The following is a 24905-nucleotide window of genomic DNA, read 5'->3' as shown; positions in this document are numbered from 1 at the left end:
GGATAAATGGACTCTGCAGGCCCTACATCCAACTGAGAGGGAATTGCCATAAGAATGGGGAAATGCAACCATAACCTCCCATCCAAGGGCCGTTCCGACAAGCTCTGCTTTGGCAGAACCAAAGGACGGTTCACAGCAGATGTTCTGGAGAGACTTGGCAACATTATGCTGAGCTCCTTTGGCAGTGCAGGTCTGTAAGTGTACAAAAATAACTCCAAGATTCTTAGGTTGAAATTTCAGCACTGGGTGCAAAATTCCTTGGTTTTTTGTTAAGGAAACTTCCTTGTCCAACCATGAAGGAGCCACTCTGGCTGTCACGCTGCTGAGCTGCAACTAAAGCTCATTTGGGGCAGCCTCAGTGACCTGACAGAGACAGGTTCCCATGTGGTTCCCCACACACCCCACACTCATAAGCCAGACCAGGTTTCCCATAGCAGAATCCTGGGTGTCTGGATCCATGAAGAAATTTATTTAGGGTGCAGTAACACAAATATTTTGAGCTGATGCCTCCAAGGAGGGACCCCTAACTAAAGAACCCCTGGGCTTTTGTCCCCTCACAGCCCAAGCTCAAGGTTCTCTGGTGTCTTCCTGCTGACCCATCAGCTCCTGCCTTTCTCTGAGTGCACACAGGTCCCTGTTATGCAAAGCAGAACTACCTGCACAGGCTGTGCTCTTCCACACATTTAATTCTCTCCTAATTAGTACGTCTCCAGTAGGACCTGTCTGAGGAGGTTCCCACCAGCACTTTCCTCACCCTGGTAGAAAGAAACTGTAAAACTGGGAAACCTAGGCTGGGGATGCAAGGAAAGGACAGAATGGTACTGGGCTACAGGATGCTATCAGAAAAAAAAGTACCAGGGAGGCTGAGAGAGAATCCTAGGTGTTGCCACATCAGCCAACATTCCTCAGAGAGCTACTGCCCAGAGCCTTTTTGACCCATTTCCACTCCTTCATATCTAAAGAATGCAACATTGAGGCATCAGTGACAACTGTGTCTTTAACACAGCTGATCTGTAAGGACTGCCAGGTAATGAGGTTGCTTGATTTCTTGAGACTACAGTAAAAGCCAGGAAGCCCATGGTGGGCACACGTGCTGTAATTGCTGTGTAACAAGATGCTCACCAATCTGTCCAGAGTCTTGTGCACTCATTCACTCCAACCCCACTGACAGACACAGAAGGCCAGTCTGACTTCAGCATTCATAGGTGACATTGCTAGAAGAGGCTTGCCCCCACCTGCTTTTTACTACAGCAATTAAATATTCATGCACTTGCTACAAAGCTTCTAAAGCAGATGAGAAATACTCATAAAACTAGATTTAAATCACCTCACCTTTAGTATTTCATCCCAGACACTTTGCAAATGCTGGAAAAGGTGTTGACTACTCCTAAATAAATGCGTGTAGAGGTAAAAACACAGACAAACTTCACATGCTGCTCACAGCTCTGTGTCAGTGCAGCAGCCTAATGTAAAACCAAGTCCTTGGCTAGTGCTACCATGAGACTTTCATGTGCAGACCAAAGACAAAGCCAGGGACCTGCTCTCCTCCCTTGTAGCAGAGGGAGAACAAGCAAGCAGGAGAAGCTAAAGGCAGGCTGAATTTTGCCATGGTCATTACTGTGTATCCTTCACCATCCTCAGACAAAACTCCTTTTCTTGTACATCCCCATCGTAAATTTTGGGTGAAGATTAAAAAAAGTTCTTAAGATCCGTTGTTAAAACTCACAAAGTAGAAATTCTGTGCTTCGGTGCAAGCAGCGACTTGGCTTGTGGGACTTTCTGGAATCACTGCAGCAAGTCGTGAATGATGTATGAAATGAAAAATCCCTGCTCACTGCACACAATTCAGATAGTAAAATCTCCCTGGAGCATTAAAAAAAAAGCACTTGAACGTGTCATTTTATTTTTGTCCTGTGCCAGAAGACTCCCTCATCTCTCCCCAAGAACACGCAGATACCTCGGCTATCACCAGAGATGAGAAAGTGCTCTTGGAGCTAAAGTAGATGGGTTCAGTTTACACAGTGTTTCCAGGAAAAGACACAGTGACCTGGAGCAAACCAGACAGAATTATATTGGACTCAGGCCTTCCTCCAAACACAGGTTTTTGGTCATTTTTTAAAGTAATATCTAATCTTATCAGCCTGACTCTATAACTTGATTGACCTTTGGAGATTGCATTAAGGAAGCAACAACAGCATGGTCAATGCAGTTAGGACCATGAGGAGAAACATTTGATAAAAATATCATGTGTGTGACTAGACATCATTTATGTTGGGACAAATACAACAACATGCTTTGAATTCGGGCCTTTATTCTTTCTTACCCCTTTCCTGGAACTTTTTTCCATGCCTGCCCTTTCCATGCCTTGACCTTTTAAATCTGGCTGAGCCAAATGTCTGCTGCCATAATTTAACCATCTTTTGACTTGATGCATGTGGTGCTAGTACAATGGGTTAGGAACTTTTTCTTGTGGTTTTTGAATTGTCTGGGTTTTTTTTGTTTTGTTGGGGTTTTTTTGTATTTTTGGAGGGAGGGGGAAGCTGTGGCAGCAGCAATACAGAATGCAGAGGAATGTTGGATTAATCTCAAAAGGGAATTCTTCCTTACCAAAACTCCTGCATGCAGTGGGCAGTCTCTGCTCACACACATAAACACACAGAGCCCCACTCATCCCTTCCTCCACATCCAAAATGACAGAAGATCTCCAGAATCAATCTTGCAGCAAAACCACTCAGTTTGGAGCACACAAACTGTCACTCTTTCCCAATCACTAAGAAGTGGGGAGTTGCCCAGTTTGCTGGTGTTGATTTTGAGCAGAGGGAGGATGGAAAACTGACAGCAGGAGTACAAATCTACGGAAGAGTGATCTGTCCAGATGCAGATGTCTTGGTGGCTGCATTTAGTTTTAGGAACAGAAAGCAGGGGTCCCATCTAAAGACAACTGATGTTGTCTTCTCTTGACAAGATTTCTTAAATTTGCAATTTAATTATTTTTCCTCACAACTTCTGGTGATGAGGAAGGACGGTCACTTACACTGGCATGACGCATCTGTCATTTTCAGCATTCTGAAATTTCGGGGAAAGAAGCTGTTAACCCTTCCACTCCTCCTGTTCCTTCCTATAAACAGCAGAGCTGTGCCTCCTCCTCTACCTTGTACACAGCAGAAGGAAGAAGGGATGGGGGATCATCAGACACATGTCCCTGAGCCAGGGGGAAACACAGAACTTCACATGTATCCTCCACCCATCAGCAGTCCTGCCTTCAGCAAGCAGCTCTGCAGTGAGGACAAATTAACAAATTGGATTTTTTTTTTTCAATTGGAGCAAACCAAGAAGGAGACAGCAAAACCACTGCTGGTATCTGCTGTATTCCTCTTGTCAGGAAGATGCCATCTCTGGGTGTGAGCACCCAGTCTGGACAGCAAAGCCCTGCTGGCAGCTCCTGCAGCACAGGGGTGATGGAAAGATGCTCTCCAGTGCCTTTTCTCAGCAAACACACCAGGTCTAGGCTAGATTTGGTTTCACAAGTGCTCAGCTAAAGCTTAAGGAGCCAAAGAACCAGGGCTTACAAGCATAGATAAAACAGTTCTTCAAAATTTGGGGTTGAGAGGGTTAGTTCTTGAGTGCCTTGCAGGGATACTGGTTTCCAGGCTTACAGTGGCAAAAAAATCACATCTTTCCACTCAGGCAAATTTTTTTTTTTTTCTAGGAAACTTAACATGCTTGCAATCATTTTCTAAATCTGTTCTCTTCTCATTCCATTTTTTTTTTATTTTTGGGAGGGAGGAAGAGAGGGAGTGGATAAGAAATACTTGTCCCCTATACCAGCATTTTAATACTCTGCTAAAAGCAACAGTGTACTTGTTATATAATATTGACAGTATGGCACAAATAAGCCAAACAGGAGGCACGTGGGAGTTGGTGGCAAGAACTAACTTTTTCAAAAAGGACACCTTAAAACCGGAAGGGTGAGGAGAAAGAGCTGGGTCTGAGGAGTAAAGGATTTATGGTGGTTAAATCAGACAGAATTATCAAGTGGTTGTTTGTCAGCTGAAATAACCTTACACATATATTTATACAAGCACATATATAAAATAGACAAAAATTACTTTTTAAACAGTAAAGAAGAAAACTGTTTATCTGCCACCATAGTGACATTATGTGATTAATAACAAGATTACTCAGGATAGTTAATACTGGAGTTATTTTTTCAGACACAGTACATACCTATCAAGGCTGATAATCTGGCAAATTACAGTAAATTTTGCAAATATATACTGGCTTTTACTCAGAGTAAACCTCGGGGATCTTGTAGCAGAGGAGGCATATTTGTGCAAGGAGGGAAAAGAGGTGGATGAAAGCAAGCACCTGCTTACCACAGCAGGGAGAGGCTGTGCTTGGAATTATCCCATGGCCAAATTGTTGAATAACCTGCACTGGGTGCTACCACCCACCCCACGTATTTCAGGGCTGCTCTTACAAAACACACTTGTATGTTTTACCTGTAATTATCAGGTGAGAACCCAGGAGGAACAGGGAGAATAAAGAAAGATGCTGTTATAGGAAAAGGCTCGGGCTGTGCTGCACCTGGGGACAGAGAGTAATTGGGACCCTGCCTGGGACCCATCAGGGGTCATGATGAAAGGGCTCAGAAGGGCACAGAAGACACCCAGCTTTGGATGTGTGCTCTTTGTTTTGCTCTCTGACTCCCTTCCCAGCAATTCACTCCACATTATGACTGAATTAGGTGAGGAGGTGCTGGAGGAAGTGCTCTTGGCTAACTTCACAGCGCAGCCAGGCTCATTAAAACCAGCACATTTGCTGCAGTGTGTGCAGCATTTCCTCCAGGTTTTAAGATTGTTTTAGTAAGCGATGTTCTGAGCAGAAAGAATCCATTTTAATTTACTTTTTAGTGGCCCTGTGATAAGTATTCAATGTCACGCTGGATTTTAATATTTTTTTATTACTATATGGAGCATAAAATAGTATGAATGCAGCATCTTAATAAAAATGAACATATTCTTCTAGAAGCCTAAAGCTGCTAAGTACACAGCACATGCTCATTAGTGCAATTTTGGAGCATGAAGAGAAAGTGAATCGAGAACCCAAGGTTCACAAGCATCAACACAAGACCTCAGGGCTTTGTGGTAAAGTTTTTTCTCACCTCCAACTGCTGCTTCCCAGGAAAGCTGTGGAGAGCAGAGCCCATGGGTTGTAGAGCCAAGCCTAGACTTGGACCATTAAATCATTCCCCAGCAGTTTGATTTGGGGCAGTGGTATGTAGGATTAGCATACAAATAACCATCCTTGCTGTCAGAGACAAACAGGGCAAGGTTGTCACGGGTGTCAGAACTTTGATTGACGTCCTAGACAAGGCAACAAGGTGCCTGGCCAGGATGAGAGCCCTGGGTTTGAGCATTCCCTGGACCAGGGAGGTTTGTCAACAGCACGCCAAGAACAAGGACACAGCAATTCAAGGTGGGTTTGCAGGCAAAGCCATTCTGATTTTAAAGGTTTGGCTCTACTGAGGCATGTTTCTAAATTAACAGGCCCTATAGCTTTCAATAGAATTATTCAGGCTACACCAAGTCAAGCATGTAGGACATGTTTGTAAGCTTAGATTTAATGTTATTTTTGTATAGAGCATTCTTAAATGTATCAGATTACAGATTAAGCAAGGAAGCCAGCAAAAACTAGTGCAGAGCAGCTTGTTATTGCAACTGCCCTCCTTCTTCTTAACACTTTGTATAAGGCAAACAAACACATTAGGCTTATAAAGACTTCTTTGAAAAGGTTTTTTCTTTTTTTTTTTGTAAATCCAAACATCAGATCCTAGAAAATTCTGAATTCTGTGTAAACTTTGTCTAACACAAATTAGAAAGGGAGAAATTAAGTTTGTTCTTTATGGGAAAATGAGTTTTAAAGTTTTCTATTGTCTTAAAATCTTGCTTTTTAGTACAATTTTTGAGAAAGAGTAGCAGCTCAGTCCTGACTTCAGAAAAAAACCCTCAAGATTTATGTAGAAACAACCATAGTGAAAAAAGATAAGAAAATAATTCACAATTATTGCAATTTCCATTCCTAATCTACAGCCTATAACTCGTTTGAACTATCCCTACCTAGGAATCTTTCCTTAAAATGTTTCTAAAAAACAAAACCAAGTTCAGTGATTGTTACTTGAACTATTGTTAGAATTTGATAAAGAATAATAAATTCTCTTTCTTAGAGTGAGCATATTTACAGAAGCGGGTAATTACTAAAACTATTTGCATCAACTTTAATACATAATTCTCTTGAAAGCATCTTCAAAGAAATAATATTATGAAATAGAAGAAAATAATATTTATTTGGTCTTGTAGTAGATCAATATAATAAACACTACCCACTAAGCTAAAACCTTATGGCTTGGACAATTGCCATGAACAAAAATCAGCTTGGGTTCTCAAGCCTTTAAAAAATTTTATCAAAATAGATATAAAAATATCAAGAAATATGTGATTATTTCTGTACATTAAGTTTGAGAATTGTTAAAAACAAAGCTGTGATAGCAACAATACAAGGGCAAGGGTGCATTTGCTACCTGGTGTAGGATATTGTTTCCTTAATTAGCCCAATATGTCAATTACAGTATATTCAAGTGTACAATTTGACATTCTCACTCTCAGCACCCTACTTGAAAATTCTAAAAGAGATAAAATAACATGCATAATATTCTCTGCTCTTACCTCCCACCCCCAAAATATTTATCTTTACATGTTATGCAATTATCACTTTCACCTGCTATGTGCCAACATGAGATAATATCATTTTTGCAAATGAAAAGTTGAAAAATTTAAATTCCACTATTACAGAATGCCACTTCACTCAAGACCTGCAGGAGAATGTCCCAAGGAACATCATTTCAGAGACACTCTGCTCTTTATAAAGTTGGTGATTTTCTGCTCATGAAAATTTCCCCGTGCTGTGTTTCGCTATGAAATAGATCAACAGGGTTCACTGTAATCTCAAAGGAAAATAACTTGCAGTTAAATAATTGGGATCATTCTGCCCTTTGAAAAATAGGTGCCAAATACTCTCCAGCTGCTGGTAGCCACAGTTCTGATGGCAAGTGGGGAGAGGAACTGGATCGTGGATTCCTTATCCTGCCACTCCATAATAGCATTTTAGCACATGTCTAAATTAAGTCTGCAACTGACCATGCCAAGTGCCACGGGAATGTCGAGATCATCGACTGTCAGCACTCATTTAAACTCAGTCTTAACTGGTTTAGAGAAGATGAGACCATGATCATCAAGCAAGTACCTGTAGAATGTGGGATGCAGAATTCCCCCATGATTTTTACGTGTATATATCACACCAAACAGATATAGAGATTTATGTATGATTTGAAAGATTTATATATAATTTGAAAGATTCATACATACAGCTAAGAAAGATGCATGTTTCTAAAGATAACTTGGACATCCTTTTTACTCTTTTAAATGAAGGATCTACTGATCTCCAGAGCCATTTTTAAATATCCCAATGAGATGCAATGAGACCCAGATGTTGAAAGGCCAATTGATTCAGGATAAGCAAGAAGCAGCTTCAGGAAGATGTAAAGGAACAGCACCAGAATTTTCATTCCAGGGAAGGAGGTGTGGAACAAGCAAAGCTTTTTGAGAAGTCAGACTCATTGCTTCAGATATTTGCACCTGAAAAACTTCAAAAATTACAGAATATTTTGACCAAAAATCCCCCAAATATATAACTATTACATTGATTTATTAAAAACTCACCCATTAGCACACCAAGGAATCTATTGGGAAATGAGCCATCAAAAAATAATGCATTTAATGAGGTATTCCCAAAATACAGATTCTTAAGGACTTCTATAGTTAAGACCAGTTTCATTTGGAAACTGTAAGTTGCATGCCGTGTATTTTGGTTTCTAAATCCATCATGAATATAATTAACTTCAGTGAGAAGTTAAAAAACAAAGCAATTTCTAAATTCAGGAGAGCTAAAGAAGAGTGTTACAATGCTATTTTGATTTTTACATGGTGTTTAAACATTCATATCCAGAAAGAAATGCTTTATCTTTTCTGGACAACTTGAAAAATACAGTAAATAGCGAGTAACAAAATTCAGTAATAGACCTTTTAAGTACATGGTAGAGACTTGAGGAGTTTTCTTCAGTTTTCAGTGTAAAATGTCCCAAAGAAATTAATTAACATTTCAAACAAATAAAAAAAAAAAAAGAAATGTGCAGTTTTTTTAAGGAACAGATATACAGCAGAAATCAGAACTTTTTTAAGACATCTCTGTGTTAGGCTATTAGAACTAAATATAATTCTACTACATTATGTACAGATGCTTTTTTTCACATAAGCTTCTGGTCAAAAAACCAGAAATTTGCCAGTTAAACCTTGGATATCAAATCCCATGTCACAATGTTGTTGATAATATTTATTCCTGAAGTCAATAACTTTATTATGGACATTATTTTAAAGATATTTCATGAGAAGTTCTGGTCACAAAGTCACTTCCGAGAGAAAAAAAGGAAAATTAGCAAGGATGAAAACAAGAAAGTCACAATTCTTTTAAAAGGGGTTACAGGAAACACTAAGCAGAACTACAGAATTGTTGTTCTTTTGCCAGGAACATTATCCCATCTTCTGGCACTGCAGAATTACTTCGGCTTCCCCAAAATAGCTGCTTTTATTAAGCTTTTCTGAGCTTCTCTGTATTGGCAAAACCTTTGTAGTAAAATAATTTTCCATCAAAATACACGGCACTGTAGTGCTGTAATGAAGAGCTGTAGGACAGGCTTTAAGAGGCACGGTACTTTCATCTGAAAAGTCTCCTGAAATTCTTTGAACGTTTCCAGGGGATTAATGAGGTATTTTGACAACACACGAGAAGCGTCTGGTTTTCAAGAAGCCTTATAAGAGGGAAGATTCACATTCTTGAAAATTAAACTGTGTATTTTAAGCCACTAAAAATAACACAATTATTAAAAATTTGGCAGCTCTGAAGAAAAAATACCAGCAGATATGGGGAAACACATGGAACTACTGAAGAGCGTCAAACTTGAGTACACACATTTCACAGCATTTCAACATGACTTAAACACCAATTTTAACAGCTTAATTGAATGTTTCTTATTAAAAGCTATCAGAGATGAGCTAAAGAAAGAACAAGCTAAACTAGCCAGGGTGTAACTAAATCAAAAGCATTATTCTTTGCAAGTTGGGTGGATTAATTGTGCGTGTGTGCATCATTCTCCTTACCCCTTTCAACAACTGTTAAGGTGTTTGGAGGTTTTCAAAACCTTTGGTAATTAGTGGAAGAGAGATTATTCTTGCCTATTTTTTTCCCTCTTTCCAAGACACACTAAATGATACCGTTTATGTAAATTTAGAAGAACATTCATTGCACACAGCAACTTAGAACAAGTGAATCGCTACACCTAACATTTTTTAAAGTATTTTGAAATATTTTTAGAGCATATTCCTTAGTCCCTTGAATGCTTTAATGCATTGCAACAAGGATATTAATGTATACATAAGGGTTCAGTTCTAAAAAGCTTTAGTGAAAAAAGTGGACCTCTAAAGCCTCACTTCCATAAGCACCTCAATATTCCTGAAAACCCAGAGTGCTTAAATCTTTAAAGGTCTACCTTATTTAATCAAGCTGGGCAAGAAACATATTGAGGAGGCATTTTGAAAAAAATTTATTACCCACTATCCATGAAAATATCCACACAGAGTGTTTATACATTCATTTAAGCAAGCTGATATCTTGGGTGTTTGCAATACTGCCCGTGACATGAGAGAGGAATGGGATCTGCTAATCAGCGCGAGGCCACAAGACATTTTAAGTCTTTCTAAGCACTCCTACACAATAATTTTTAAAAATAATAATTGACTTTAGAGTGCGAACGGATGTACAGGAAACAGCTTCTTCCTAAATTCTTCTCTTTTCAAACTGCTCTGAAGCTAAATATTTTACAAAGGCAGCATCTTCATAATGCTTCTGGTTGAACACTACTTTCTGTGCTCAAGTCTCATTATTTCTAAGATCTTCTCCAATATCCAGTTTTAGAGACTTGTCTTTTCACAGGAATTTCAACCAGGAATTGGAGGAAGAGGAAAAAACCCAACGTGTTCTGTCCCTTTCTTCAGGAATGGTGATCTACTCATTTTCATAGCTCTTCAGTGGTACTTTTAAAGTTTGCTGTCTATTTACAAACAGTATCAATACTGAAAGGGTAGGGGGAGAAGATAGACCTTCTGTTGTCCTCCTCCCTATTCTCAATAAGGTTCTAGATGTGTTTAAGGGCAAAAATTCCACCCCAGTATATTAGTTTTGTTAATCCAATTCTTATGATCTTGCTTGCCTGGCTAGGGAAATTATGCAAAAAGTAATAAAAGTTCTAATTCAATTTCCATGTTAAGAGGTGGATTTGGAAAAAAAAATATATATATCAGAAACCATATTCTTTGTGTTTACTAAGAGATATGCACTCCAACATTTAGTGTCATGGAGCTGGAGTTAAAACCAGAAACGGCAAAGATAATTTAGCTGCATGAATGCCTGCTCTTCAGTAAAATGCTGCCAAAATTAAATAGGAATGAAACAGCACTTTGTAGTCATTGGTCGCTCAGCGGGGTTTGCGTAGTTAAAAACCTAAGTGAAAAGGGTGATTGACCTACATTGCAACTAGCTTAGCACAGCTGTACTTTCATATTTCTGCTGCATCCGAGGAAGCTCATTATTTAATACAACTGAGTTACATGTAATTGTCGGTCTTTTATTTTACACTTCCAGGGGCCAGATATTAATCTCAAACGTGCAGCAGGCGTTACCGTGCATCTGGAAACATCCACGGCTGCCCATTTGCAGGCAAGGCTAAGAGAGGGGGTTGCACACAGTCGCACCTGAAATTAGGAGGCTGCCCAGGGGTAGGAGAACCTCACAAATATACAGAAATCAAACGAGCTGATGGAAGAGAAAGCAAATCCCTTGGCACCCCAAAGGCAAACACTCTGCTGTTTCCCTCTTGTTTCGAGCAGAGGCAGCCCAGAACGTGCAACCAAAGCACATTTCACACAACTCATACCTGCGGTTTAAATAAGTAATAACATTCCAGTTAACAACCAGTTTGACATGTTAACAGCCCAAGGGCTGTTAACATAATGACTGGTCATTAATGGCAGTAATGACAGATTTCAAAGGGAATATTGTGCTTCTAAATGGACACGCTGCCAGTCAGAAGAGAGGACAGAGCAGGATAGGCTGATGCATTAAGATGTCACCGTACAGCTCTGGAGGAAAAGAAGGGGAGGAAAAAAAAAAGTTCTTGCATATTTCACTTACTATAAATGGACTTGAAATATCGGTGTAAACCTAAGTTCCTCAAATTAAGTCTTCACTTTCTAACCCAGGAGTGTATAAGCAGAAGACAGAAGCCTGCAGGGGAATTATACTCTGCATATCATTTTCGGGGAGTGTGTTATTTCTAACGCTGAGCCCTTTCTTTGGTAGAGTCAGTTCCCATCCTCGTTAACAGAACGGAGCTCGCTCCTGCCGCGGCCACCCCAACACCTCGGGAACCGCTGGAGTGCCTCACATGGATCAGATTCCAGGGCAAAGCCTCTCACACCCACAGCAGCTTTCAAGCTCCTTACTTCATTAAGGATTCCTTCCGTTCCCTCAGTCCCTCCCGATCTGGAGAAGAAGGTTTTAATGTAGTATAATTAACTAATTTTACCAAAGGAGACAGCTAAAGCAGAGCAAGTTTTGGAGTTTGGAAGATGCAGAGTATTTATAAGGAGCTCAGAGTGGGGACCTCAAGGCTCAACTGCAGCACGAGAACGTGCACAGGGCTGAGGGAGGGTATAGCTTTTTTGGCAGGCATCTCTAAATGAGAGATACTGGAAATATTTTCGCAAACAGGCAAAGACACAATCACACCATTGACGAACTTAAACATGAATGCTAAAGCACCCAAACTGGCTACATGATTGCCTGTAGCATCTGTAGCATGCCTGTCTTATTGAAAGGCATAATGAACACTGAGAGACAAGTTAATAAGCAATTTTTCTCTTTATAGTATCGTTCAAGCCACATATCCTCTAGAGGGCACCACATAAATTAATAGGAAGCCAGAACAGTTTTATACGCAGCGAAGACTCCCTTTATGGTTAAAAAGAAAAAAAGCTAAGAAGATAGTTTGAAACCATAATCGAAGTGTAATGTGATCATTAGTACAATGCAATTTGTTCCTTAAATTCATATCAAGTGGGTTGCTAAATATGAAAGCTTATTTGACTACAAAGCTAGAGAAAATTTAACTAGTCTGTACATTAGCACTAAAAAGATCACTTTTATAGGTTCACTGCATAACTAAGTAGATAAGATGCAATGAGGCAAATGACTATCTGCAATTACCTTAAGTGCATCAGTTTGAAGTTTAGTGTAAATACCAAGTTTAAATCTGTGCACTCACAATATCACCAAAAAAAAAAACCAAAAAAAAAACCACCAAAAAAGCAAACCAAATAGCTTCATTAAGACTCAACAAATCCAGAGACAAAAATCAGAAACATCTTAAAACCAGTTATAGGATTTCTCATGTATGCTGGTTTCGTATGCAAAAGTAAAAGTGTTATGTATGAAGAAATAAATGAAACACCAGTTTGAATGTAATCATGACAAACAACAACAACAACAAAAAACCTCCTTTCTGTGAATCACTTAGTATGGGTTTTAACAATCTGTTAGCAAAATATTTACTGCTGTTAAACCCTCAAAGACCAGAGTGCAAGAGCGTGTGTGAATGCATCTGTGCTGGGGAAATGCTTTGCTCATATCTTTGCTACCACATCATTTCTGGTTTTGATTTTAGACATTTGATTTCAAAACATTAGATCTGCTGCACTAGCACTTGGGAGATTCAGTAAGCTCAAAGTCTCCAGTAAATTTGGAACTGAGATGAAACAACCATAGCAGTTCTCTCGCTCCTGCAGGCATTTGTTGTATAAAGATTATTAAAATAGGTTTTAAAAATTGGGATGTTACTTCCCCGCACCAAAACCTTTTTCAATCCCTCTCTACACACACTCACCTAAAGACCACAAGTGACCTAAGTTCATGTACAACAATTCCCTTCTGTTCCAACAGCTTTTAAAAGTGAGGTTTTGTTACCTACTACTTTGGCAGCTTTAACACAAAGGGTTTAAGATGCAGCCTCTATGCTGAATTCTCATCACTCTATCTTGGGTTCAGTTCAGAGCTTTAATAGGTAGCAGAATACTTTTACCATTAAGTAGTTCAGAGCTTTAATAGGTAGCAGAATACTTTTACCATTAAGTAGTCTAAGCCCATCTGAAGAACCTGATCTGCCTTTCAGCCCCAGCTCAACAAACGCACAGTGCGTTTGTGAGGGTTTTTGTCCCACTCTTTTTTTCTAGACGTGGTTACGTGGAGAGCCAGAGTACTGATAGCTGTTAGTGCTTTAGTCCTGATTCCTGTTCCTACCTACTCATGGTGTATAAGCTGGGAACTGATCAGTGTGTGGGAACCTCCTATTTGGTACTTGCATTTAAGTGGAACTTGGAAGTTAACGCATTAAAAAAGAATTGTAATTTTTCCCCAAAGTATTAGTGACTTCGATGGCCCTTTAAAGGGAAAAGGCTTCACTAAAGGGGCAGGGGAAACATTCCCAGAAGTTCACCTTAGCCTGGAGCAGCTAGTCTCATTAGACCCCCTCCACAGGGAATGGAGGAAAGGTGTTACTGTAGAAAATAGGTGCTGGGAATCACCCCAGAGGAGCCTTTTCTCTCTATTTAATATTGAGAGCCCAGGGACATTAAACTTCCCAGTTAAACTCCTATCCTGCAAAGCAGCCCTATTGACACCCAATGTGTAGATAAAGTATCCTGGTGCTGCTTAACAGTACTTTTCAAAGAGTTATTCCTCAAATGCTTTTGAGAATGTAGGCCCACAAGAAAATAAGAAGATAGAAAAGCAGGTGCTGATTTGCTACCTCTAGCAAGTGGCCACAGGTTAGCCAGCATCCCACCTGGGCCACCAACTGAAACCAGGAGCAGAGTGGGTTGGAGCTCAGGCTCATGGTCGTTAAAAATGGGGAAGTCACTTGGCCATCCTGGTCCAGTTTCCAACAGCTGAGTTGGAAGTAAGCTCATAAAGCTTGAGTGCCACAAACAAAATCCCTTGGCAAACTGAGAAGACAAATGCGAAGACGGGTGAAACGTTCCTCACCTGCAGAGTTCCAACCCTGCCCAGAAGATGGGTGAAAACCACACAACTGGTTTCAGGCTGCGATATCTGGCCACCACTGTGCTGCCAGGAGGAGGAGGAGGAGGAGGAGCAGGAGACTACCACCTCTCCAGGAGCACGGTGCTGTGGGAAGCAGGGGGGAATTACTCTCCTCTACACCAGTATCAGCATCAGAGATCTGGCAGCCACTTCCACGACCTGGTTGTGTGCGCTTTTTGACGCAGATTTTAATTCAATCTCCCTATTTCAGTGTTTCCTCATCTCCTCAAAATCCTCAGCCTTGCCGCCCTGCCTGTGTGAAAACAGCTCTGTAGGAAGGGCTGAACAGATTTCCCAAACTCGTCAGCGAACGGAAAAGGCCATGACCTACCTCAGATAGTCTCTGCGACAAAGGATAAGGTTGGCTTTGGTGTACAAGGTGGAGCCCACCTCCCCCAGGCGACAGTCACAGCAGGCACATTTCAGGCAGTCTTCATGCCAATATTTGTCCAGGGCCTTTAGAAGATATCGGTCTTTAATCTTACGGTTGCAGCCAGCACAACCTTTCGGCTTGGTGTCTGGCTGGACTGAGAGCATTTGTATACCTGAAATACAGTAAGACAAGGGAAGGCTGAAAATAGATATTCTCCCAAGTACAAAAACTCTTGCCCTTTTCTTCCTCCACCTCGCTGCTCCCCCCACCACATCCAGTTCATTTAAAAGTCAATGGTGTAGGTAGGATAAAATAACCTAGTCAGTCCACAGCGAGCTGAAAACAAGGCTAAGATAAATTTGAGAGCAGAAACTTCCACTGCTCTAAGTTCCACAGCTTCTCTTTAACACCTCATTTACCTGGTCTCTTTGCTGAAAAGGAATGAGATTTTAAAAAGTAACACGAAATATTAACAGTCCAGTTGAAAAGTCATCCAGTTTCAGCTGCAGAATTCAATATTTAGCAATGCAAAATTTAAATAAACAGTACATCTCCAATACTTAGTAACCCAAAATTTAAATAAACAGGATATCTATATGGAAAACATACTTAAATCCACACATTTGGAGTGATTTGCACTATATTTATAAAATATAAAAGAACTTCAGTTTTTAAAGAAGAAAAGATTTGAGCTTTTAGAGGCACGGAGCAAGAGTTTCTGAGAGATTTGACATAGAAATATTGATACTGTTAAGAGGGTGTTTTGTTTTTTAATATTTTAGTTCTTTTTAGACGTATTAATGAAGTGGTGAGATTTCCAAAGTCTTCAATAGCAGCAACGCAGTGGAAAGACCTGAAAAAATCTGACTTAAAATAATCTGCACAAGGTCAGAGAGGTTCTAGTTTGTCAAGGAAAAAAAAAACCAAATAAAAGCGCTGCCCCGCTTTCCAATCCCAGTTTTAGCCAACAGCTACTTCAGGACAAGGAGTACAGTAGTGTCCATTAAATATATATACACCTTTTGATGTAATAGCTGAGAGCATTTAAAAAACCATTCAAACACCTGAAACACTGTTTAATGGACAGAACCAGCGAAAAGGGGAACACAGCTGAGCAATATTACTCAGAGTAACACAGCTAGCTTCCAGGGATCCATTCAAAAATCAATTGCCCTCAGCTTTACAGTAAATGGGGAGAGGTCACTGCCCCAAAGTGCTCACAGACTGGTCTCCCTGGCTAGCTGCAAGAACTGCCACCCCAGTGCACTCAGACTAATTCTCTCACAGTTATCTCTTAGGATAAGCAAAATAATAGCCCTGTGGATATTCTGGGGGACATCAAACAGGGACAGGAGAGAAGGGAAGACCCGACACGCTGTTCAGTATGGGGTTACCTCACTGCTTTAAAGCCAGTGATGTAACTTCAAAAAGATGCTCCTCACTAGAGCGTGTCTGAATGTTGCAATGAGGATTTGTCAAGATTTGGGGAGATTCAAGATGAGGACCAAATGCTGTTGCTAACAAGCCAATCCTATGCCAAAGTTTGGGGTTTGGAATGCTATTATCATCATCCAGAGTTTGGGAAAGGTCGAATAAAGTCTCATAGCAAAGAGGAGCAAATTTCAAGAGCCCCTCACCATGAACGCTCTACTACCTGGAGTTAAGAGAGCTTGGCAGTGTCAGCTTCCATCAGCAGACCTTGGCTGGTGCTGTAACACACCACCATAGACAGGCAGGTTCGGGGAGCTAGAACACAGAAGACTCGGAGGTGGTTTGGTTTGGTTTGTGTTTGCTTTTTTGAAATCCCTCGTAAGAAAAACAGGAAAAGCAGTGTAACCTTTGAAGCATTGGTAGAGCGTGGCTTTATGGATGTTAGGGCTGCAAAAACAGGCTGAGGCATCCCAGGGAACTCCACACAGGTGTGTGTAGAACACATGGAATTTACATGGAGTGCATGGCCATTTAGGTGACTTTCCAGTGTTCCCAAGCTGAACCGCTAAGTCCCACCTGCAAAGCTGATCGCTGAATTAGAAATAATAATTCTTATTGCAACAGCAGCCTCGCTCCTCTCTTTGCAAGGCAGCCTGTCACACATCTTGGGGGGATGCATTTATCTGGTGGAGGAGCTGCTCAGGGTTTTGCAGGCAGTTCTGCTAGAAGACACCCCAAAGTACCCTGGCAGTGCTGCTGCATAACATCTAAATCTCATGACAGAAGTGTAAGGTCTGCATTTTTCTATCAACCAGTATAAAACTTGTCAGTGCTGTCCCACCCATCACTCCCCAGTTGATGCTCATAGCTCCTCAACACGTAGGTGAGGATGCTCGTAGCTCCTCACCACCACCATCCTAAGATCTGTCTCTCATTCCCAAGGGAGAGGATGAGATCAGTGACCTGCACTGGGCTCCACAGTCTGTGCAGATCTGGGAATGAACACACACATTTCCTCTTGAGAAAGGACCATGAGACAAAGGCTGAGCTTTTGCAGCATTTTCAATTGGCAGCTGACTCCCCTGAATCCAGGGTACATCCATGAAACAGCAAAGCAACGTGGCTACAAAGAAAAGACTCAAAGCAGTGGAAATATCAGAGATTTCTGGTAAGGAACCTGTACCAGACTGTAAAGGGAACTCCTGCTGAAACTCTAATAACATCACTTGGTGGAAAAGCCTTAATCTGTAATTGTAATGTTGCTTATCACAGTAGAGTGTAAATATCCACCAGGTGCCAACAACAGGCTTATCCCCAGACCTTCTCTTTGGCCATGTAGAGGACAAATGCATAAAATCAGCCACAATTTGTATAAACTTCTTGTAACTCGGTTAAAAAAAAAAAAAAAAAAAAAGTTTAGAAGCATGAAGGGCTGTTCTAGGACTTTAATCTTTAGCTCGAGGGAAACCAGAATAAACTAGGAGCTAACAGAGTTAAAGGCTTTAACGAAAAAAAATCTTAATGTAAAAATTTCATCGCCTGATAAGGAAGCGGGTTAGAGAGTGGAGGCTGACAGTCTCTGATCCAGGCTGATCTACTGTCCTGAGCTGTCTGAAGGGAACAAGATGCCACAGAAACACGGCCAAACAAGTGAATGTCTGAGCAGATTGCAGTAATCAAGCCTGATAATTCCCGAGGTATATGCTGCAAACATGAGGTTATTGTATTACAAATAAAACTGCAGCTTGCACATAGCCTGCGCAGCTTTTGAGATACTTGTAACATGAGGAAAGTAGGCAGAGCCCTGTCATTCACACTGGTTAGCCCAAAACCTTTTTGTGGGGACAACTGCAAAGGGGCAAACACCCCATGGAAGGTGTGTTTGCAACCCTGCACATCTGTTTTTCTGAGGCAGAGAGAGAAGGTGGTGCTGACACCCCACTGGCAGCATCTTCAGATTAGGGATTCTATCTGCAGCAGCTTTTGGAGGGAAGGAAAGCTTTTCTCCTCTGATAGATCTGATTGTTCTCACTTTACATGCAATGAATTTGGTTCTATTTTATTATTTCAATTTTGCCAAACTACTGCTTCATTGTAAAAAAAAAAAAAAAGTTATGCTTTTTTGGTAGCGTAGAAGAGTTCTAAATAAAGTCAAAAAATGTTTGACATATATCCGAATTTGAAAATGTCCTTTTCTTCACATGTCCTTTCTAAATCCCTTAATTTTGAAACAGAACATTTTACTGGTTTTATTTCCTGTATTTGTATGAGCCACTCTAATGAAGATCACCTCACAGACCATCTCTCTCCCCTTTAACATTCCCATAAGATCTTCCTCCAATGCAGTTGCACTTTTCAGATACACGCTTGTGTATTTTTAGCTCTCCCTTAATTTGGCAATAAGAATACCTTGCAGCTTACTGTCAGCCAGCTTTTCACAGGCTGCAGTTTAACTACTCATTTATTCCCTAGGACATGGGAAGGGCCTTTTCAGAGGCTGACAGCACCCACAAACCCATCCAAACTGCTCGTTGCTGAAATATCAGGTGGCAGTACACAGCGCTGCTGCCTGGCTGCCTTCCTCTCCCCCTCCCCCAGGAAAGCAAAGCTTATGGAGCACTTTCAAAATATCATACAATTCCCTAAGTGCTACACCCAGGATGTGGGAAAAAAAAAAAAAAAAAAAAAAGGAAAAATCAAACCGAGCTTTCCCTTCAGTTCTGCAGAGTTCTACCCATGCTCTGCATCACAGAGCAGATCTGTTCTCAGAAGTGAGGAATTTCAGTGCCTAGTCTGTCACTGTCAAACAAACCCTTTTTATTTCACCCCAATATGCTTTCAAGGGCTTACTCTATCCTTCCCTCCGCTCCCTCCCTCCATCCCCAGTCCCCAGGATACTGCACATAAAATGCAGAGCTGTGGCAGGAATAAGACTTCTTCATCACCATTCACCCCTTTTAGGATTTTTGAAGGGAGAACTTAAAAACCCGACTTGCAGGTTTTCAGATTTTTCTCCATCTCCCCAAATAAGTTTGATGCAGTTGACTCCCCTCCCTGTTTATTGTTATTATCCTGTGATGAAACACTGTCAACTGATTTGTAACTATGATTTCAGGATAAAGAGAAATGGTTGCTGGAAAAAGCTAAATTAGGCTCCCAGGGAAGGCAGAGAAGCAAAAATCCATCTCACTCAAATCATCTCCCTTCTCAAAAATCAAGGGGAATGAGGATTTGAGGTAATGAACTATATTGTGTTAGTGATTTAGAAGCATCTGTAATCGGGATTAGTCCCTGAGGTGCTGAGCGTGGTGTGAGACACTCAGAACTCAGTTCTTGTTTGTGGTACAGGCAGTCCTTGGGAGGAAGAGTTGTATTATGCTCTGGATCTCTTAGAAACTTTTAAAGACCACTCTTCCCCCCTTTTTCAGAAGCATGCACACGCTTCCACCAAAGATAGTAGCACAAACAGCACAGAAGAGCAAACTCGCATCTATTTAGGAAAAAAAAACAATTGAAAAATCAGTTTGGGGCAAATTGAGTATTGGGTGCATCAGTCTTTAAAAGCAAACTGACAGACAACATGCAGTCAACAAGAGAGCTAGGGGTCTAGGAAAAGAAAAATAGAATACTTTTCTGGTGCTTTCCCACTTTATAGCTTCATCCTAAAAGCATTCAGAGCTCCAGTAATTCAGGGCAACACACACAGACTCGGGGAAAAAAAAAAAAAAAAAAAAAAAAAAGTTGTGGTTTCAGAAGCTAAGAAACATTTCAGAACTCATATGTAGCACATCAGGAGTCGTAACTAGTTTTAGATTGGCATGTAAATTGTTCTGTGGAAAATTCTTATTGCCTCCGAGACCCTGCTATTCTGAGTTATTTGACAGTTTAAGGCAAATCATAATTAAAAAAAGAGACATAAATAATAGCCTGTGCAGTGTGGTGCACAGAAATAAGTGGAACCATTTCATTTAAACTCTGGTGAGCTTTTAATTGCCTGGATTGCATTGTGAACCAGCCTAACGGTTGATTGCCTCCATTATGCTCTCTTGTTCTGTGCCATTCATCCGCACAGTCTCAGCTTCTGTAGTTAACACAACAAAGTAACCGCAACTCCATAACACTCGGGGATTTTTTTTTTAAATAAAAGTAAGGATTTTAGCACTCTGAATATAGCCTCTCCTGTATACTTTTGAGTTAATTTTCCATGGTGTATAACTAGACTTCACCTCCTGCCCCTTCTTCTACAGAGGAATCTGTTTTTTTCTTTATTATTTTTGATTTTTTTTTTCTTTCTAAATAAAAGATACGGGTTGGGAAGGAGGGGATGAAAAATAAAAAAGGAAAAGAGAAGAGGCTAGGCAAAAAATAAAAATGGGAATGCAGTCCCACAGCTGGGAGCAGTGATACAGATTAAAAGAATTTGGCCAACATGGCTAGTCGATTGCCAAGAGACACCAAACAAAAGATTTCTCTTCTTCTTTCCCCTTCTCTTTTTGAAAGCTAGATTGGGCCTAAAAGCTTGTTTCTCTCTGTTCACTGGCCCAGAGCATCCCTGCAGGCTGTAGCCCCCTAAGGGACAACACAGCAAATAGATGTACCCAGATCTCAGGGACTGGAGCTGCTGAGCTATGTTCCTACCCCTGGCGTGTCCCCCCATCTCTCTCCCCCAAACCCCCCCACCACTCTCCCCCCCTCCTTTTTTAGAGCAGTGGTGCTGGGAACCAATTTGATTCCCTTTTTCTCCAATGCAGCTGCAAGGCTCAGAGATACTGACATTTTTCCACTCTTATCAGTTTAATTACAGTTACCATGGCAGCAAAGTGCTAGTGCTTGGCAAAGGCCAACAAGAGATTTGCAAGACTGAGTTCAATTTTGATGCAGCTCACATGCAAAATAATAATAATAAAAAAAATAAATAAGAAACATATACTCCACAACAAAGAATCCCTTTTCGGAGTTAGACGCTCAAGCCTTTTATGCCAATTCCTTTCCGAGCATCGCAAGGATGGGGAGAGGGAGGTGTCGGGGACAGCACGTCGCGATGTTTGCTGCACCGAGCAAAAGGGATCGGTTTTAGGAGCGGTCCTGCAGAGCTGTCCTAGCAAGCGGCATTTCGGCTCTGCCCAGAGCCCCGCGGTGAGGATGGAAGAGGAAGGAGGAGCCCCCCGCCTCCCCCCTGGGAGCGCACCGCCAGCGCCGGCCACCGCCGCCTTACCAAAACTTTTCTCCTTTTTCTGCATGAGTTGATTTACGGGCGCCTGGAGAGCTCCTTCTCATTGAAAGCACCAAATCCCGGCAAAAGTAGCAAGTGCTTCCTCGGCTCGGGTCAAGTGAGCGGGAGCGCGGCGCGCCGCAGCGGGGGCGGGGGGCGGCGGGGCCGGGGATGTGGAGGTGGATGTGGATGTGGAGGTGGATGGATGGGGGGGACGGCACACCCCGAGCCGCCACAGAGCCACATGCTCCCCTAACTCTGCCGTAAGCCTATAATCCCAGCGGTCTCTTAGCTTTGTTGTAACAAATGGGTTTGATTAAAGTGTCACATGCGGCGTTAGCATACCGTATCGCGCCCGCTAGGAAGGGAGAAGCGGGGTGGGGGGGAGAAGAGGAAAGAAAAAAAAAAAAAAGCCAAAAAAAGAGGAAAAAAGAGAAATGCTAGCGCACAGAAGTGCCGCTGCCCAGCGGCAGCCTGGCTGCCCTTCCCTCTGGGCGCTCCGGGAGAGGGAGGACGCGGGAGCCCCGAGCCCGCAGCCCGTGCGCCTCCCTGCCGCCCCCGGGCTCTCCGCCCCGCTCAAAGGGTTAACCCTGCGCCGAACCACTTGCAAATTAAACTGCTGTACGGGGAGGCTTGTGGATTAAAGCCGGGGAGTGGGAAATTAACCGACTCCCTTGATAATCGAGAGCATGTTTCGAGAAGCTCTGGAAGAAGCAAGAATAATAATAACAATAATAACGGGGAGGGGGGTAGTGGTGGGGCTGCAATTCATTGTTAACTTTGACTGCTATTTCTCGAGACGTACAGCCGGATGGGTTTCGCTCAGCAGCCTCTGCTTGCATGTATTTCATGTCTCATCATAAAAATAATGAAGCCTCACATGATTTAAACAAAACAGTCTCAGCAGAGCTGCAGCTCGAGTGAAAGTTGCAGTGCAGAGATGTGTGTGTGTATTGCAGCCCCGGCTTATGACTCAGAGAGGGAGAGAGAGAGAGAGAGGAGAGAGAGAGAGAGAGAGAGATGCAGGCACACATACACAAATGACCCAAAGCTTATGTACACAGTTGCCTCACTTACCTTCTCAATTAAGCGATACAGGGGAGGCAGTTCAATAAGCACAGTGGCTGCTTTGTAGCTCTTCTCCTTGGAAAAGGTCAAAAAGAAGCATTGTTTGGGGAAAAAAAATAAAGAGGGGGTGGGAGAGATGGGGAGGGAGATCGCTATTCTTTAAGTTTAAAATAATGAGGTCCTCAAGGATCCGCCAAGTAATTGTGTTGACCGCATCCGAGCTACAGGTGTCCTCCTTTTAGTATCTTGCAGTCCAAGGCTGTCTGTCTCCGTCCTGGCTGAAGACAACTTACCTAAAGCAGCGTGTGAGGAGCCGAGTTGAATGAAGTCAGGGCTTTATCAGCTGCAAAATGCAATCCCTTACCAGCCAGACATAATACAGCAAAAGAAAAGGTCACTCAGTTATTACTGAGCCAGCAGAGCCCAGGCAGCTCTTGTGGAAGACCACAGAGAAGCAGCTCCCTTCCGATTTAAGGCTATTTACCTCTCTCCCCCTCCACCCACCCACCCACCCTTCCTCTCCCCCCTCCCCGCTCCCCCTTTCTCTCTCTCCCTCTCGCTTTCTCCTCTCTCGTTCTGCAGCTCGCTCAAGTACAGCCGCCCTCGGAAAGTGCAAAGCAGCCAGGAGACAGATTGGGCTTTGTTGGTAATTTCCCATGGTGAAAATTTACAAGCCTGCAAGTGCAGTCAGCAAAACCACATGCATATGCTAGACACAAACACCAGGGACACACACACACACACGCACACACAAGTGACCTCTGCCGAAGCGGCTCGGGATCACCTTCCCAGAGAGTGCTCCAGGAGCACACCCCGGCAGCCAGGGGAGCGCCGAGACCCCCACCCTCCATCACTCCTCCCAAAATACTTGGCTTAAACAAAACCAGAAGTTGCCCACGCAAAAAGGAAAAAAAAAAAAAAATAAGAAGAAGAAAGAAAAAAAAAAAAGGGGGGGGGGGCAAGATACATATCTCTCTCTATTAATGAGTAATGAGAAAAATCCCTGAAGGTGAAAACTCTGCCTCTCTCCGTGCTAGATCTGAGCTGCTCAGAAAGCAGTGGAAACTCCGGTGTGAAAGTTTCCTGCTCCCCGGCCGTGCCACCCCCTCACTGCACTTTTGAAGCTGAATGCTGAAGGAAGCCAAACCACTGCCCCCCACCCTGCAGCATCCTCGTCCCAGGAGCTGAAGACGGGTCTTTATCCTCTACCTAGCGTTGGAGGGGGAAAAGATAATAGCCATGGGGGCTGTTAGAGGTGCTGAACACCCCTGACCGCAAAGATAGACAGACAGACACTCAAACACAGCAGAGGCAGGGAACACTTTGATACTCAGTCACACTCACAGATGACTGTTTCTTCATGTTTTATAATAAAGATGTTGAGCCTAGCCTACTGTAAATAAAGTTAAAAAAATCCAAAGCATCTTCCTCTAAGAGCCATCTGCAGTTGGAGAAAGACCAGATTAAGAATTTGTGAATACAGTTTTCAGACTTCAAAGTGAATATCTGTTGTCTGCTATTAGAAGCACCACGCTAGATTTCCACAAAGCTTTGAAAGATGTCAGCTTACAATATACCCTAAATTTGAATGACACTCATATTATAGAAGTCTTTCAAGACCCAAGAAAGATTTAAAAGCATTGAAGTGCCCTGCCATCTACACCCCTCCCCTCCTATAATCCAGCAGCTCTAATAAAAATCAAAGCAACCTCAGAAATGTATATGTTTAGGACAGGTTCCCTCACCTCCCCCCACCATTTTAAGCTCTTATCTTTTTTTTTTTTCCTTAATATATATAAATATACATATTTAAAGGTTTCTGTAACAAGCATACTGTGCAATGAACAATTCCTGAATCTCTTGCCCCCTCTCCCTCTAAGTAGCAATAAAACTCAGCCACAACCAACCTGAGCAAGAACCCGAAAAGCACAATCAGAGGCAGCAGACTAACAGAGCCCCTTTCTGCTGATTTGATCTGCACACAGAGAAAAGCCAAACTTAACAGAGACCTGCTCCTCTCCTGCACGCACCCATATGCTCAGGAGAGCCTCACTTGCCTCTGTTTATAGACTACCTCTGCCACAACCACTCTGGAAATACAGCAGTGTGAGTGAGTGTGTGTGTGCCTCTCTCCACCAATGCACTTGGAGAAGAAGAAAAGAGGGAGGGAGAAGTTATGTGTGGGGAAAGGGAGAAATAAAATCAAAACAAATGGTACAGCTAATGAGGACAATTAAATTAATTATGTTCAAGGAGATGAGATTTTTTTTCCCTCCAACTGTATGATCTGTTACCCCTCGCTGGCAACTGCTGCTCTGTAATTCATGGCAACTGATTAGTGCATCTATGCAAATCTTTGTTTAAATCATTCAACTAATTAAATGATGGGATTATTCCTCTGCCTACGGTGACATCATTCGCAGTAATTAGTACTCTATTTGGACTGTGGCAATAAGATACCCGATGTCAACACCAACCTGCAAAGACATTAACCAC

The 24905-nt window shown here is 42.0% G+C and overlaps 1 protein-coding gene and 1 long non-coding RNA gene across 5 annotated transcripts in view; one reads left to right on the top strand and one right to left on the bottom strand.

Annotated features, from left to right (window-relative positions):
• LMO3 (LIM domain only 3) overlaps window positions 1-22941 on the bottom strand; it is a 58932-nt gene extending 35991 nt beyond the window's left edge. Inside the window, exons 1-3 of one of the 4 annotated variants that reach the window (XM_002196608.6) lie at window positions 22703-22941; window positions 22419-22484; window positions 14657-14870 (exon numbers count right to left, since the gene is read on the bottom strand). In XM_002196608.6, the coding sequence (XP_002196644.1) occupies window positions 14657-14862 (206 nt within the window). In that variant the 5' untranslated portion in view covers window positions 14863-14870; window positions 22419-22484; window positions 22703-22941. Of the gene's footprint in view, window positions 1-14656; window positions 14871-21344; window positions 21482-22418 lie in introns of those variants that run through there. The other 3 variants (XM_030263561.4, XM_004174282.6, XM_002196632.6) reach the window with 3 other exon arrangements.
• LOC115493479 (uncharacterized) lies at window positions 21319-23306 on the top strand. The gene is made up of 2 exons (XR_012053756.1): window positions 21319-21459; window positions 22992-23306. It is a non-coding gene; the product is annotated as an uncharacterized lncRNA (long non-coding RNA).
• Window positions 23307-24905: the final 1599 nt, after the last annotated feature.

This window comes from Taeniopygia guttata, chromosome 1A (genome assembly GCF_048771995.1).
Source record: "Taeniopygia guttata chromosome 1A, bTaeGut7.mat, whole genome shotgun sequence".
Lineage (NCBI taxonomy): Eukaryota > Metazoa > Chordata > Aves > Passeriformes > Estrildidae > Taeniopygia > Taeniopygia guttata.
Note: the sequence above shows the minus strand (reverse complement) of the source record. Positions and strands in the feature narration are given on the sequence as shown.